This window comes from Amborella trichopoda, chromosome 2 (assembly GCF_054954075.1).
Source record: "Amborella trichopoda isolate Santa Cruz 75 chromosome 2, AtrichopodaSantaCruz75HAP2 v2.0, whole genome shotgun sequence".
Taxonomy (NCBI): Eukaryota; Viridiplantae; Streptophyta; class Magnoliopsida; order Amborellales; family Amborellaceae; genus Amborella; species Amborella trichopoda.
The window spans coordinates 5,724,708-5,742,810 of NC_142337.1; the positions used below are offsets into that span (position 1 = coordinate 5,724,708).

General features: G+C 37.7%; 1 protein-coding gene across 4 annotated transcripts in view; it reads left to right on the top strand.

Annotated features, from left to right (window-relative positions):
- The window catches only part of ABA3 (molybdenum cofactor sulfurase (LOS5) (ABA3)), a 43,966-nt gene that overhangs the window by 3,146 nt on the left and 22,717 nt on the right, over positions 1–18,103 (top strand). For all 4 annotated transcript variants that reach the window (XR_016048944.1, XR_016048945.1, XM_006853309.4 and 1 more), the window contains exons 6-11: positions 1,142–1,296; positions 1,400–1,526; positions 11,330–11,432; positions 11,575–11,620; positions 12,024–12,062; positions 12,165–12,321. Coding sequence is in view for 2 of the 4 variants with exons in the window: in XM_006853309.4 (XP_006853371.2) it covers positions 1,142–1,296; positions 1,400–1,526; positions 11,330–11,432; positions 11,575–11,620; positions 12,024–12,062; positions 12,165–12,321 (627 nt within the window). In the remaining 2 variants the exon portion in view is untranslated. The remainder of the gene's footprint in view (positions 1–1,141; positions 1,297–1,399; positions 1,527–11,329; positions 11,433–11,574; positions 11,621–12,023; positions 12,063–12,164; positions 12,322–18,103) is intronic.

The following is an 18,103-nucleotide window of genomic DNA, read 5'->3' on the forward strand; positions in this document are numbered from 1 at the left end:
CTTTAGTGCTAACAAATGTTATTAAGACTGGACCAGAGCAGCCCGTTCAAACTGGGAACTGGTGGCCTGGTGCCCCAACCAGCGGTTTTAGGGGTCCCAAACCGGTGGGCATTGAATCTGTCAAAACCAGTCTGAACCGAATTGGCTGGTTTAGACCAATTTTGACCAATGTTTTTATATATATTTTGTTTATTTCTTTCAGATCCATTTTATAACATCAGTTCCTAATATTTTTTGAACCTGTTCGTGTTTCTTATTTATTCGTTTGTCCCCTTTTTTTTTTTCTATTTTTTCCAATTTGTTTGTATATTATGAATTTTTAATTTTAAAAATTTGAGCGGTTTGACCGGAAGGGTGGACCAGTCCGGTCAAACAGTCTGACCCCACGGTGCCCCTACTTTTCTGACCTCTGGTCCAGTCTTAATAATATTGGTTCAACTTTTGAAAACTCTCTTGTCTCTATGGGCAATCCCTCCTTATTCTCCCAAAATTAACTGTTCTGTACTTCAGCTTCCCTTTCCTCACTTTAAGATTTTCTGTGACCTTTGAAGTTAATCTACCCATCCACAATGAGCTATCAGCACCATCTTTATCATATCCTTGAAACTAATATGTTTGAAATTCACAATTTCAACTCTTTCAACTCTCAAGGGCACTGGTTGTTATTCTCCTATGATGAGAAAAGACTACAGTTGTATTCAAGATACAATATACATGAATAACATATGACTTTGGACATGAGGCTGAAAGTGCATCTGCAATCAGAGTCCTATTCTAGAGATTGAATTTGAGGGCTGATAGTGATGAATATGTATTAAAAGGTTTTCTATGGTGCATTTGACATATTTACCCTGCAAAAGGTGCATCTGATGTATTATTTTATTTGGTTCGTAGGTGAGTATCCTCTTTATCAGGATGTTTGATTTGAAAACCAGAGGAGAGCTTTTCTTGAATGGATTTGGGTTTTTAGTTTTATTTCGAAATCTTTTTAATCATGAAAGGGGAAAAATACAAATGAATAAGGTGTGCGGTTGGGAAATATTTACATGTCATGCAAGCTTGTCATATGAAAATCTTAAGTTCACATTTGTCTTTTGAACTCAGCATCGTCACTGTCTATGTTGGCCCTTAATATCTACAGATATGCTCTAAATCAAGGATCCAAAGCTGTTGCTGTCGATATTGAACAGCTCAACGAGTGTGGTGGGCAGTCTGATGCTGATGTCTATTCCACTCGTAAATATTTCCATCCCCCACAAAGACGAGACCCCAAACTTTCAAAAGAAATGTCAAATGGTAATACAGTGGCACTGTATTTCTTCTGTTGCATCTTTGTAGTCACTAGCCTATGTTATCTAATTTCTATTGGATGTTTTGGTGCATTTTTTTCTGTTCGCAGAGACATTATATAACTTATTTGCCTTTCCCTCCGAGTGCAATTTCTCTGGTATTAAATTTGATCTTTCCTTGGTTAAAAATGTTAAGGAGGACACTCAATCGTTTTTCAAGGGTTCGCCTTATGGCAGGTACTACTTGTGAACACCTTCCGTTTGGACTTTTTTTTCTTACCATTGTTTATGAAGAAAGATGTGATTTCATATATATGGCTATGTTGTCAGGTTTTTGAATATTGAACCATGCTTCCAATGTCCTAGACATGGAACAAACACATATTCATATATCCATGCATCTTATGAAGCAAGTAGTTGTAGTAGTAGTATTGTTGTTGTTGTTGTTGTCATCGTGGTTATTATTCTTATTCTTATTATTGTTATTACTATCACTATCAGAATTACTATTACTATTACTATTACTCATACTATTATTGTTGTTATAGTTGTTGTTGTTGTTATTATTATTATTATTATTATTATTAGTATTGTTATTATGAGTATTATTACTATTACTATTGTTCTTTTATTATTATTATTACTATTGTTCTTTTATTATTATTGTTGTTGTTATTATTATTATTATTATTATTATTATTATTATTATTGTTATTATTATTATTAGTGGTAGTAAGTAATAGTAGTAGCGGTGGTTGGTAGGGCAATTAAAGGGCTCGGGCCACCCTGGTGGTTTGCGGTTTGGGCACTGTTTCAGTCTACGTCCAGGCTTGGTAGGCCCAAAATATTTGCTGGCCGCACTTGATGGTCAGCACCAGCCTAGGCCGAAAAGTTTTTATTTTACATATATTAAATATTTTTTGCTCTAGTCCATTTTTTACTTTGCAGGCCGGGCTCTGGCCTCGTTGTCATGAATTTGGGCCAGGTCTAGGCCAGCCTGAAATTAAGTTTTCTGGTCTCGGCCCTAACCTATAGCATTTTGGGCAAGGGTTGCGGCAAGTCTGGCCATGCTCAAACTCCACCTTTGGACACCCCTTGTGGTGGTAGTAGTAGTGAGACAACAACTTCAACAACAGCAATAGTAGCAGCAACAGAAGGAACACCAACAATAGTATTAGTAGTAGTATTAGCAACAACAACAACAACAACAACAACTATTGTAGTTGTTAAGACCGATCCAGACTGGTTGGTCTTGCTAGTTAGACCACCGATTGGCAGTTTCAGCCCAATAAAGCCTTGGGTTGGTGTCACCTGTTGAAATATTTCGACATTTAGACACATCTTGACACTTGTGGACACTTGGTATCTAAAAAAATATAAAAAATTTCGTTAGGCTCCCATAGTGGGAGTAGAACTTAAATTATTCAAGCTTGCCATCGTTCTACCACTTCTCTATCCACTACATTTGTTGTATAATAGGAAAATATTATATATATATATATATATATTTATATATAAAATATTTTATAGGATTATATATATATATATATATATATATATATAATCCTATAAAATATTTTATATATAAATATATATATATATATATATATATATATATATATATATATATATATATATATATATATATATCCTTATAGTAGAAATATAATAACTCATACAATAATAGATGTATGGAGGCGTCTAGCTCTATCGGCCTTTTTGGCAAAGTACTTGACACCTTCACACTTATAGATACTAGAACTTGTGTCAATGTCATGTAACACTTTAGATAGTACCATTTCTGTCTAGTCCAAAGTAAAATAGGTTTGGTAAAAATCTTGTCAAAACTACTGTTTGACTGGTCGGATAGGCTGATTGGACTAGTTAAACAAAGTTAGGTAACTTGTTTTGTACTATATTTTCAGTTTTTTAAACGATTACTTTTTTTCTTTATTGTTCTAAACTTCAGTTTAACTACATCAACTGACGATCGGATTGGTTTTGATTGGACTAGATGCGTTTCCTGTTCTTATGCGTCACCCATTTGGTGGCGTTCCAATTCCGATAACACTTGTAGCAGCAGTAGCAACAGTAGTAATACTAGTAGTAATAGCAACAGAAGCAATATCAGGAATTAGCATTAATAGCAGTACTAGCATTGGTAGCAGTAGTAGTGGTGTTAGTAGTAGCACTGGCAGGAGTAATAGTAGTGGCAGCAACAGTAGTAGCAGTGGCAGTAGGAATAGTCATAGCAGTTGCAGTTATATCATCAGTAAGACTGTCAATGGTCTGGCCTGGCCTCGGGATTTGGGGCTGGGCCCGGGGGCTTCGGGCTGGTTTTGGGCTTCGGGCCAGATCCAGGCCGGGGCATAAAAGAGCCCATTTTTTCTGGGTTGGGCTGGGCAAGGCCGTACATAGCCCAAAAGCCTGAAACTCTCTCTGTGACATGAAACATAACATACACCCCCTCTCTCTGGCTTGAAAGCCTGAGAACCTCTACTAAATCAGGTTACCTTCACTCTCTCTAACATCCCATCAATCTCCTCCATCAACCTTGCTCTCCCACCCTTTCTCTGTCTACTCCCCCCGTGAGCCTCTCTCTCTCTAAACTTTCAATCTCCAACCCATTACCCATGGGCCTTTCTCTCCCCAAACTTTCTCCCTCCAATCTCCCCCAAAAAACCAGCCTCTCTCTCTCACCCACTCCCCACCAATCTCTCGAACCTCTCCCCTAAATAATTCCTTGCCAAAACTTTAACAGCTTTTCCTTCACAGTATTATAAATGAATATGCAGATCCATGCACCCTGGCCTCAAGAGAGTAGGGTCCAATGTCTCCTTGTAATTTGTTGTGAAAATCATCACACTCTCCCATCCACAGCAGGACAAGAGTATCTCTGACAGGCAGGACAGTCAGTTAGGGTTTCAGAGGTGGGAAAGGAGGGGATACAGAAGAGGGTTTTGGGAGGGTTAGAGTGGAGGATGGTAGAGAGGCTGCGCCTGAGCAAGCGACCATGGATGAGGCTTAGGTTAGAGAGAGAGAGACGGGCCAGTCGGTTAGGATTTCATTGGAGGGAGAGGGAATGAAGACAAGGGTTTTGGGAGGGTTAGAGTGGAGGATGGCGGAGAGGCCACGCCTGAGCAAGCGGCCATGGACGAGACTGAGGTTAGAGAGAGAGAGAGAGAGAGAGGGAGAGAGAGAGGATATTTGGCGGGGGGGAAGAGGAGAGAAGCGAGAGGTGGGGCCTACTCCTCTTTCCAATGCTGTTTTTAAAATATTTTTAAAGGAGGCCCGAGCCTGGTTTGAGCTTTTTGGGGTGGGGCTCTGGCTGGTGCGATGCAGCCTTAATCTTCATTTCCTCAGTATGAACAGGAGTAGCAGCCTGCAGTTGTAGCAGCAGCAATGAGAGTAGGAGTAGTAGCATAGTGTGGTGGTACTAATAGTAGTGGTAGTGCAGTAGTAGCAGCAACAGCAACACCGGACTAGGAGCTGGAGCATTGACAACATGAGTGGTGGTAGTAGTAGTAACAGCGGCACAAGGGCACGAGCAGTAGTAGAGGCACTAGTGGCAAAGATCAGCAGTAGCAGCAATAACAAGTGTTGTAGGAGCAGTAGTGGCAGTAGCAGCAACAACAATAGAAGCAGTAGTGGTAAAAGTCAGATGGTAGTGCCTAGACAAATTTAGGGGTGGAGTGGGTTTTTTTCAGTGTTTTAAAATGCGGGATGCAGCCAAAAGCGGTGGGGGGGCCGATGCGGCCTAGATGCGGGTGCATCACGACGATGAGGTCAATAAATGTAAAAAAAAATTAAAAAATCTAAAAAAATAGGTTAATGCATAAAATAAATAAATTTGAATGAAAAATAAATTTCCGCCAAATTTTTTTTTTCCCTTGATTTGATGCAAAAAAAGCCACAAAAGTGTCTGGAAATCATCGTTTAAGGGGTTTAATACCCCCGAAAACAGTTTCCTCCATTTTTGGATGGTCAAAAAGACTATTTTGCCCCTCCTCGAGAGGCAAAATCGAAAACAATTTCGGCTGAAGGGGATGCAGTGTGATGCAGGATGTGGCTACGATGCGGCGCATATGTGGCCACATAGGTCAAAATCGCATATGCGGTCAGTCTTGATGCAGAGCCCACCGCATACCGCATGATGCAGCGATGTGGCCACATTTTAAAACCATGTTTTTTTTCTTTTCTTGGGGGAGCCCATCTTAGCCTAGGTGAGGTGCCTAGGCACCTCAGCACCTCTAGGGATTTCCAAGGTATCCAAAGTGAAATTTTAATATTTTTTTTCTAGAAATCTGATTAATTTGACATTTGGGGCATGCCAACCATCTCACACACGCAAAAAAGAATGTAAAAAATAAAATGATAAAAATACTCCTGAAATATTCATAGGGTATTTTGTGAAAGTTGGGCAGGGTGAACTAACTTTTCTCTTTTCTATTAGCTAGAACACTTGCAAAGGTCCAAATACAATAAGAAAAACTCAAAATAAACAAATATGAATGACAAAAGAGGCTATGTACCAAAATTTACATGGACTCATCGGTATATGTGGTTCTCACTTGCTGCCACTAAATAAAAATATTTTATTCAATTTAACCAAAATTTATATGGACTCATCGGGTCTCCTCCTCCGATGGCGCATGCGATCAAGGTCTATCTCAGATCTTCGAAGGTTGGGAAGCCTAGGCTATGTACCCTTCAATAAGAGAGCAAGGTGGAACACAAAATAGGCTCAAGCTTTTGCATGTGGGGCATGCGCCCACAAAATATTTTGAACTCTTAGAGAGGTTTAAAGAGAGATGATAGAGATCAAAGAGAGGGTGGCATGCCACCTTGTGAGGGGGAGAGAGAGAAAGCTAGGTAAGGTGTAAACATTTGGGAACCCCAATAGAGACTATTTATAGACTTTAGACTCAGGGTTTGGGTTTTCTAGGGTTAGCTATCCTTATGGAGAGTAGATCTAGACCATTGATCATAAGAGACCTGTGGAGTGAAAGATCTTAGCCTTACAATCCTTAGATCAACCATCATAATCAAAAGGAAGGTGCTAGAACCTTATCCTTCAGCTTTCTTTACATAATCCCATCAAATATACATAATATGGAAAATATATTTCTCTTTATTTCTTTTCCATAAATTTCTTACACATGCTTTATTTGAAAATCAAATCTCTTTTATTGCAAAATTTACCCTTAAAGTTTCAGTTGATCGAGTGGCTAATTTGGTGTGCCACATAATAGGAAAGAAGCTCCATTAAGTGGGGTGTGCCTCTCATGAGGCCACAAGTGGGCCCCATGCACCTCCCACATGCAATTTTATGGTGGGTCCCATGGACTACAATGGCCCACATGTGTCTTCCTATTCATGAGTAAGAGGGGCAACCTTAGTGGGTGCACGGTTCAGGATAGATTCTGCTATCAATACTACTTCTCCCCAAAAATCCAAGGAGAGCTTTGCATACTCCATCATATTTCTCACCATTTCTACCAAGGTTCTATTCTGTCTCTCGGCAATTCCATTTTGCTTCGGTGTATAAGGTATGAGGCATTGGTGAATAATACCATGCTCTACACGCAGGTCCCTAAAGAGATGTGAGGAGTACTCACTGCCCCTATCAATTCTTAGGACTTTGATTTTCTAGTTTGTTTGGTTCTCTTACTCAGCTTATATTCTTTGAATCGCTCTAAGGCTTCGAATTTTGTGTCCACAGCCATATCACGAGGGGTCATTAATCGATGTGATGAAGTACCCCTTGTGGATTTTGGTAGCCACATTCATAGGATTGCAAATGTCATTGTGATGATTTCTAGAATGCTAGAAGCTCCCGGTAGAATTTTTCCTTATTAATTTTCCTTGCACATATGACTTACACATCTTTGATAAGTCTCCTTTGTAATTTTCCATAATTCCATCTTTTCTTAATCTTTCCGTTCTCTTAAATCCTATGTGCCATAATTGCATATGCCATAGGAAAGCATCAACATCATTGGAGGAAGGCTAGACATAAGCAACCACCTCTTTTATTTCAATGGAATAAAGACCGTCTTTGTGTGGACCAGTCATAACAATCTCATTATGGTTTTTCACTATGACCTTATTTCCAGAGAATGTCGTGATAAACCTGGCCTTAGTAATCCTTGGGACCGAAACCAAATACTTCCTCATGTCAGGAGCATAAAGTGTTTGTTTTAGTACCATGACCTTACCATTCTTTATTTCTAGTGCAAAGTCACCAATAGCCAACACCTCGGTCCTTTGGTTTCCTCCCATGTAGATGAGTTGCTCACCTGGCCCTACGGTTTTGAAGTTGTGGAAGCCATCCTTGGTGTTTGATCTGTGGGCCATAGCTCTGGAGTCTAGGCACCAAGATGCGCCCTTGGGGTCGGCTAGCAAGGTCTTGAATGCAACACACGTAAGTTCTTTATTACCCCCAGGGTTCTTACTGAACCTACAGCTCTTGTCTATATGGCCAATTTTCTCTCTCTCCCTTTTTCTTTTCTTCTCCCCTCTTCCTATTTTTCATTTTCCCTCTCCCTTTATTTGGTTTAAATAGGGTTGAGAGTTTACAATTTGCATCGCATCTTTGGGTGCCGGTGCACTGCGAGCGTTCCACCTCTCCTCCTCGGCCTTGAGTAAGATGATGAGCTCCTTTGCCAAGGAGCAGTCTCTCGGGCAACAAGAGAAGATATGAATATCTCCCAAGAAGTAGGGACAATATTCAGCAAGTGAACCACTTGCATGGGTTTCGGAGGCCAGATCTCAATCGCATCCATTTCTCGAATAAGCTTCTTGAAGGTGTGCACATGATCTGCCATTTTTCCACCCTTGGCCATTTTCAGATCATTGTATTTCTTCATGGCCAAGCATTTTCTCATAAGAAAAGGATCAACATACTACTTCTAGAGCCGATCATGTATCCCTTTAGTTTTAATTGACTCATACTCAAGACGTGTATGAGTCATGCATGGCTACGAGCAAGATATGCCTTGCGCTCCCACTCGGCTTATGCATCTCTTGTAGCCTGAGATGCATTGCCTCTAGGATGGGATGAAGGAGTTTCAGTAAGTATTTCGCTCAAGCCTTCCTCATAGAGCACATAGCCAATCTTGTGCTTCCATGAGACATAGTTTGTGCCATCGAACCTTTCGGTCTTTAAGATCTCGGCAATAAAACTACGTGCAGCCATATGTTCTTGTCTCAAATAAATAAAAGGCCCAAATAACAAAAATAAATCAACCTAATGGCAGCCAAATACCCAAGCTCTACTACCAATGAAAGTTAAATAGGGTGCACTAACACGGTATACGCGATTTTTTATTTTTCTCTTTTCTACCTGCTAGAACACTTACAAAGGTCCAAATATAATAAAATAAACTGAAAATAAATATATATGAATAACAAAGAGGTTCTCACTTGCAGCCATTAAATAAAATTTTTTTATTTAATAACCAAAAATTACATGGACTTAGTCGGGAGCAAGAAACATAAATTGCATAACACAAAAATAAACTGCCAGAAGATTACCTTAACTGGACTTGATACACCGCAGTTTGGGTCTCCTCCTTCGATGGCACACGGTGTCAAGATCTATCTCAAATCTTCAAAGTATGGGAAGCCTAGATTATGTGCCACCTTGTGAGGGAGAGAGAGAGAGCTAGGTAAAGGTGTAGAGATTTGGGACCCCTCCATAGAGACTATTTATAGACTCAGACTCATGGTTAGGGTTTTTTAGGTTTAACTATCTTTATGGAGAATAGATCCAGACCATTGATCATAGGAGACCTGTGGGGTGAGAGATCACAGCTTTACAATCCTTAGATTAACCATCATGATAAAAAAGACGGTGCTAGAAGCTTATTATTCAGTTTCCTTAACCTAATCCCATCAAATATACATAATATGGAAAATATATTTCTCTTTGCTTCTTTTCCATAAATTTCTTACACATTCTTTATTTGAAAAATCAAATCTCTTTTATTGCAAAACTTTCTGTTAAAGTTTCAATAATTGATTGATTGATTTGGTGTGCCCCAAAATAGGAAAGAAGCTTCATTAAGTGCGGTGTGCCTCTTATGAGGCCACAATTGGCCCCTCCCACATGCAATTTTATGGCGGGGCCTATGGGCCATAATGTGCCCCCATGTGTTTTACTATTTATAAAATAAAAATGATTTTTAGAAAATGATTGCTATTTTATTTTTCTATCTATTTTACAGAAAATTCAGTTTTTGACTATTTATAAATCAATTTTTGGGAAAATAAAATACCTAGAGACTGCTAAAATTTGTTTTATCAATCTAAAAATCATTTAAGGCCAAATTAATTAATTCTAAATTAATTTGATGGGATTTGGATCCAACTATATTAAGGAATATCATAATTATTGAAGCACTTCATCTTCTACTAGAGACTATAATCCACACCCACTTTTTCAAACTGACTCAATAGTTTCCATGGCCCACAGTCCATCACAGGGGTTCATGATTACGCTACCAAAGTCAGCAAATAGGTGAGGGACATAATCCTAGTCTATGGATTACAGGTTTTCTCCTAGAGATAAGTCTAAGGTCACACAAACCTGTGTACACACGACGTATATGGTGCATATGGGGTTATTTCTTGCACATGGACATGTATTACCCTAAATGGTGATTTGCTTCCCGATATGGCTCTCATATGTATATGCCGTGTGATGGTTTCAGATAAAGCTTTGGCCCTCGTCCCTACAGGCCCACCACTCACACATAAGGGTCACACAGTCCCTTGACTCACTACCCTTGGCAACTCTGACTTCATTAAGGGATAACCTTGCTCACCCTTATCGGTTGTGCTCTATGACCAGGTATTTAGGGTTTTTGGAACTTGACTGGCCTAGCTCGAGCCTAGTTTGATTCTCGGCAATAATATTTGCCAATCTCGATCCCTCTGGACCATACTCCCATTGGAGTTCTTTGTTCGACTATATTAAAATTAATTGCATTCTCTCACAAGGCGTTTAATGGCCACCAAAAACCCAACAATTTGGCCATTTTTATTATGTGAATTATTTTTTATATTTTATTTAAGTGTTCCTCACTAAGGAAAATACACCCACGAAATTGAGGTTAATCCGATTTGTAAAAGAATTATTAAAATTCAAAAATATTAGACAATCGTGACTGGTTGATGAACTTTGGATGGTCCATGAGCAAAATACTGTAGAAGTTCACTCATGAGTGTTTTTTAGTGTTTTCTTACACACACATACATACATATACCTTTGCAACTAGCATTATGCGATTCTTGAGAAATAATTATTGTAATTGAATGCTTACTTAAATTCAGGATTCCTCTTGTGAGAATACATGTCAGAAATTTATTTTCTGGATAGCCTCATTTTTTGCCATCACCTAGAGTCCGAATCAACATCACATTGTACTATTTTTTCCTTGGAAGTAGTATATTTTATTTTTAGCTACTGAGGAAATATAATTATGTCAAGAATCAATTTCGGAAATTAATCACTGAGAAATTCAGAGATCATTAGTTTCAGAAATTGATTGGAAATTTTTAGAGATACTGTTCTACAAATGTATGATTAATGTAAGATGCTTTGGTGGTCAGGCTCACATTCGCATTATCTTTTTAGTTCAAAGGCACCGATCCTCTTGTGAAATCCAAATTTATTGCATTCTTGGTCTTGAATATATTAAACTCTGCATTTTTTTGACTACTAGTTTTAATGGCTTTTCTTCTTGCTTTAGACATGTTCCCAACTTCATGATCTCACATGGAAATTGTTCTGTAGCACGGAATAGTTGTTCTTTTTTCCTGCATCATAACACTGTATTTGATTACCAGCATGAGGTCACATACCAGTTTGTCAATTGCATTTTCTTTGTGGGTAGAATTTTCTAGAAGTGCCTCATAATTGCCGGTGATGTGTTACACTCTAGAATGCAATACAAATTCTTGGCTGTGTAGGCCAGCCAAGTACTCAAGAAATCAAGAACCTTATTCCATTTCCTTCTAATCATGGATTTCAACAGGGGATGCTGGATGGTGTTGATTGATGCTGCAAAAGGTTGTGCGACAGAACCTCCCGATCTTTCTAAATTTCCTGCTGACTTCGTTGTTTTGTCATTTTACAAGGTATTGCCTTAGAATACCTCCAAGTGCAAATCACCTTTTGGTGTGTCGTTCAGCAACTTCCTTTTCATATGTTTGTTTCTCTCAATATTTTCTCATGATTTACATTTGTGACTTTGCACTAATATTGATTATATCTTGTTAGATTTTTGGCTATCCTACTGGGCTTGGTGCTCTCCTTGTTCGAACAGGTATGGACATTTTTCATGTAATGATCTATCTAGATAACTCTTTGCAAGAAATTTTCTCTGAGAAGATTGCCAACTGCTTGTTGAGATCTATGGAGTGAAGTGGATGATTCTCCATTATTTCCTTTCTGTTCAGCTTTTATTGGACGTCAAAAATTATTAAGGACTATATAACTTGCTTTTATGTTTCCTTTCTGTTCAGTATCTATATTGTATTGGACGTAAAGAAAATATTGAGGAGTTCATACCTTGCTTTTATGATCCTGATTGGTCATATGGAAATTAACCTTTTTTTTCCTTTTTTTGGTAGCTCTGATACAATTGAAAGATTTCTTTTGCTAATGCCACTAGAATAGTTTATTGATTAGTCACTACGAAAATAATGTTACGTGACAAATGATTGCAGAAGCTGCCAAGTTGCTCAAGAAGGCATACTTTAGTGGAGGTTAGTGAACTTCTTGTCTTTCCTTTTTTTTTTAAATATATAGTTTACCTTTGGCATTTACGTTGTTGAGTGTTCCTAAATTAAAAAATCACAATATGTCAGGAACGGTTGCTGCATCTATAGCAAACATTGACTTTGTAAGTAGAAGACAGGGTGTTGAGGAATCATTTGAGGATGGCACACAATCTTTCCTCAGCATAGCTTCTATTCATCACGGATTCAAATTGATCAATGATTTAAGGGTATCTGCAATATCTCGGTATGTCGTATGTGGGTGGAGATATCCTTGTTACAGACAAACCAATTAGATTCTGACAGAGTCTTAGCTCCATGAGTATCAAGATTTAGTAGGTTATTAAGTGGACATATTTTTTGTTGCTATTCATTTACTCATTGTGAAAGGAAATTACTTTTTTTAGATCTTGTCAAAATCCATTAATGAGCTGACCCATCCATAAAATTTGAGAAATGGCATATCACTGTACATTGCATATTGCTATTGTTCAAAAATCTTTAAGATCAATCATTATATATAATGTGAAAGAAGCCCGTGAAATTAAATCTGGTATTCTTTCGATCCTAAAGCAAGCAAAATCTAGCAACTATAGAGAAAGAAATATAGTTGTAATAATGCCAAAAGGAAGAAGTAAGTCTTTCTACTCTCATAAAAAAGCTCCACAAAAAAATATATGTCTTCCATCTAAGGGGAAAATTCCACCTTATATACAAACCAAAAATAAAAAAATAGAATAAAATAAAATAAAACAAAATGAAATAGAACTCTTAAAAAAAAACAATAATAAAGCAAAGAAACCATAAAATTAACTCTCTCTCTAAAGCTTTTGGCTCCCTTATCTCACGCAACTACCACATTGCCCATCTCTCTCTTATTGTACCTCTTATTATTTCTCTTGCAGATCCTATAACTTAAGAAAGATTTCCCTTTTAATCTCTCACCACACACATACCCACAAAACCCATTTAAGTTGGGAGAACAATGAAATGAAGAAAGGAAAAGACCCAATGCCCAACCCATCCTTTTTTCCTAAAGCTATGGAACCGATATGATTTCCCATGAAAATAGGACCCCCATAAGAGCCCCACGTGATCTAATCCCACCAAACAGGTTCCCCACAAGATAGGAAACTTGCTAATAAAATCTAAAAATTTATGTTAATCCTAATAAATAAAAATTGAACACCCTGCTTGCAGTAATATATAAAACTCCATTGTAACCCCCATTCAGTAATTCCTAAAATAAATAAATAAAAAATAACATCTCGGATGTGATTTGCATCAATATTGGGAGTGATCTTTTTTTATTTTTTGTTGGTTTAGAGCCTTTAGACAATAGGGAATTTTTTTTTTATCCTTTTGAGGAATTTCAACTTATTGCTTGTGTTCTGTTTATGCTAGTTGGATGCCATATATTGCACTTTCATTGTTGTCAACTTTATGAGTTCCTTATATTTATATGGGACAGTGGAATGCCCATGCATGCAACATCTTTTCTAATCTGGAGTGTTGTGTCTATTCTGAACATCATCTAGTGTTTTTCAAACCTCCTTTCAAGTTCTAACTTGCTTGACTCCTCTTTCTGTTGTTTCCAACTACCATTGAATGTTTTTGGCCATTTCTTCCTATAGATGTTCTGGTAGCTCTTTGTTCTTTCTGCTTGACAATGCTTATGAACATATATCTGCTCCTAGACACAGTTCCACTAACCAAAACACCCATTGATTGAACTCAATGACCTATTGTTGGGTGTATGTTTAGTCACATACAAGGCTAGATACATTTCGATGAATGTTCGATAAAGATTCAGGTGATTATAAGGCAAGGGTCTAATGAATGTCGGATAAATGCTTTAATGGCGGATAAGCTTGATAACCTTAAGACCTTAAAGATATGTCTTGGTTGGTTATGCTTTTAGTCGTCATATAAGACGAAGTATATTTCAACTGGTGCTTGATGAAGATATCAATATGAATGCACAAGTCTTTGACGAACGCTGGACAGTCTTTGACGTTGCATCAGAGCGCATCAGAGCCGCATAGCTTATCTGGCCGCATATTGTTCCGCGATGTTATTTTCGATTGTGCTCCTCAAGGATGAGAAAAATAGTCTTTTTGACCATAAAAAATTGGGGAAAATAGTTTGGGAGGTATTAAACGCCCTAAAAGAGCATTTACAACCACTTTTGTGGCTTTTTTGGGATAAAATCGAGCAAAAAAATGCGGAAATTGTTTTTCATTGAGATCTTGGATTTGGGGATTGTTTGGTATTTGGATCTTGATTTGAAGATTTTGGTTGTTGATTTGAGAAAGTTTAGGTGAATTTGTGACAAGTAATCGGGGGTTTCAAAGGCCGTGAAGAAATCGAGCACTTCTTCAAGAACCGGTAATTTTTTATTGTTTGTATAGTAATACTTATTTTTGGGGCAATGTCTTCTTCCTAATCTTCTAGTAATAAGGATCCAGCTTGAAAATATGCCAAACTGGATTTTGTGTGATTTGCATGCTCTGTGGAAATACTTATATGGGTGGTATTTTTCGACAAAAAGAACACTTAGTCGGAATTTCTGGGCATGTATGAGCATACCCACAAGCTACCGATGAAATAAAAAAGTAGATTAAAGAATAAATGGATAGATTGAAAAAAGATAAAAGAGTTGAAAAAAGATAAAAGAATAGAAAAAAATGAAAAAAAAAGAATTACTTGATGATATGCAATTATTTGATGATGATGTTGATGATTATGATGATGATGATGATATATCTGAAGTTGCAACGAGGCAAAGGGGTACTCGGAATCTCAAGAGAGAGTTACAAATATTGGTGGTAGTTTTGAAATAATAACACCTCTCTCTAAGGGGCCAATGGATGTTTTTTTCACCCCTAGCCCCGAAATTGTGGTTCAGGAGAGAAAGAAAGAAACAAAACAAACTACAATTGAAAATAGATACAAGAAAGAACATAAGAAGTCGGTATGTAAGTGGATTGCAAAGTGGATTTACATGGCCGACATTTTTTTTAATACTATAACTCTCAATAGTTTTGCATGTATGGTCCAAGCAATTGGGCAATATGGCTCAAGACTTGTTCCTCCTTTTGCATGTATGATCCAGTCAAAACTCTTAATCTTCATGGAGACATGGACCTTTGGTTTGTAGTATCACTGTTTTGTAATTTTAAAGTTTGTGGTTGCAAATTTGTGCTTATGGTTGTTGAATGTTTTATGAAGCTAGAGTTTCTAGCTTCTATTAGGAGATAGTGGATACAGAATCTCCGACAATTAATATTTTTGGAGTTAATCATTAAACTAAAATACCTATTATCACATATATCACTTCCATATTGTTTTCTATGCATTAACCTATTTTTTTAGATTTTTTAGACTTTTTTTATATTTATTGACTGCATCGTTGCGATGCACTCGCATCCAGACCACATCAAGCCGTATCGTCACATCCCCCCCCCCATTGCTTTTGGCTGCATCCCGCATTTTAAAACACTGACGCTGGATAGAGTCACAGTTGGATAAATATGTAAGCTGGATAGCTTAGCCCCCGAAGATATGCTTGAGATGTTGAATGAATTCTTAGCCACCATATGCAAGACTAAGTACGCTATAACATATGTTTGAAGGAATACAGATATATAGCGATGTCTTTTGATGCACACTTGATAGCTTTCTTAATTGACAGTCGATAAATTATGAGCGTGATTCTTGATAAAAACCTACTGAGATATGTCCGTGATATGAAGAGATGAATTGATATGAAAGATATGACATATCCAAAATTTATTATATGAAGGCCCCAATATGACTTCGAAATCTTGACTCGTCAGTCAGCCTTTTTATGACTTACGACCATTGACTCATTAGTCATGCGTGTTCATCTTTGACTTGCAATTGATGATAAAAGATATTAAAACTATCTCATTGTGAAACAAGTTCTAGGATACATATACTCCTAAGGCCCCGATATAACTATCCATGTGATATGTGGAAGAACCTGATGCGGTTTGATATAGATATTTTCCTGATTCATCTGCAGTTATGCATGTACATCATTACTTACAGTGTAATGATAAGAGATCATGAAGACGATTAGATATGAGACGAAACTCTGGGATACATATACTCCCATGGTCCATATGTGCCTCTCCACCGAATGTTGGAGGAGTTTTGGATGAGATGTGATATGACTCTTTTAATTCATTGTCCGTTAAGGATATGGGGACTAACAGACGGGGCATAAGGAAGACCTCTCCTTGTGACGATATAATGAGGTAAATCTTTAAAGATATATATATTGAGGCCTTATAAGCCTTTGCGTCCAAGAATGATACAAATTGGGCAATATTCGGAATTGGCTTGACCCAGTGTCTGTATTCACTGTCAGTTAAGATATGCACGACACCTCGAAACTTTGCATTTTGGAATTGAGCCGAGACTCTTAGGGAATCATGTTCGAGGCATCATATCCCTCTTCTTGGAGTTTCATATCATCCAGAGGTGAATTAACCCATCATCCGCATGCCCCAGCAATTGAGGCCTTAAAAGTCTTATACTCCGTCTGTTAACAGCCAGGACTACCCTTGGTCGCCAAAATTGAGAATTCTATCTCGATATGAAGAATTTTCTCATGGGACCAAGACCATTGGATTCCTGACTCAATGCCCAATCACCCTTACAAGGTGTAGCATCATTTGATTCATATGTTGGAAGCGGTTGCATCTGTAATTCACTGGTTTTGCTGACGCGATATCCAGGAGAAACACTGTAACTTGAATGGACGAGATCGCTCTCATCTGTGATCCATTTTAAGTGAGACTTGAACGATTGTGTTCGTCTTTGAGTCCTCTTTCATCTCTCCAAGTTTCGTGATCAAAGGAATGGCCATCAAAAAGCAACTGAAGAAATACGAAGATGCGTCAAATTGTAGTCGCAAAGGCTTAACTGTCAGTGATGAGAAGTAACAGAATCTTGATATTTCTCACGCGATGACCTCGTCGAATCTCGAATCCATGGATTCAAATTTGAATGTTTTGTAGATGAGCATTAATTGAAACATGTGATTATCATTAGAAGACACCTGTGCGGAAATACAAATCCATTTTAATCCCTGTAATTATCAAGATAAACAACGTGATTATCATCATGAAGATCAATGTGTGAAGATGTAGATCAATGTGAAAACCAAGATGCAGATTAGCAGACGGATAGACGTTGAAGATTTTCATGCTTATCAAGTGAAGATTGATGGTTATTTATTGATGAAGACTATATAAACTCAGCTCTCGATCAGAGAAGGGCTTGATTTTGTTTGGTTCAATTCTATTGGACTCCGATAAGGTTGAATCATTACGTTTAGAGAGAAATAGAGAAGTGATTTTGTACACAGGGTGTGAAGAAACAGTCCACTACATGACGGTCTTTTGAAACATATCTAAGATAGAGAGAGAAAAGTTTATCTTGTTTCATTTAAGCCCACTTGAAGCTCGATTTCGAAGAAGGAGCAGGCTGCACAAACAATACCCCTGCATTTCAGTTCAGGTATATGGGTCAATATACCCTTGGTATTGTGTTTCATTCAAGTGCATCTGTATATTTTCCTTCCTAGAATCGCATGTATAGGTTTCAATACCCGAATCAAGGGTATTTCGTCTAGGTTTAGACTGATGTGAATTGTAATAGAGGAATGTACTAGCAAATTTGGCCCCGTGTGTGATGTCCTCTGGTCATTTGTTTGGCGTCTAATGTTTGCTTAAACATTTCAATCAATATAAACAGCGCATTTTTCGGAGCGTCCACTTATTAGGGTCCTTGAGATGAAAACCTTGACTCTATAATTTCCTTGAATTTCCCCCCAAAAAAAAACATCACCTTGATGACTAGTTTGGAGCATTTTTAGAGAATCATAGTTTTTATTTTATTTTATTCTATATTTAGTAATTTATAGCAATTTGATTTATTCCTCTGCATAAATCTTCTAGTGTGTTTGAATTCTCATGGGATTTTGGTTTCTTCTTTAC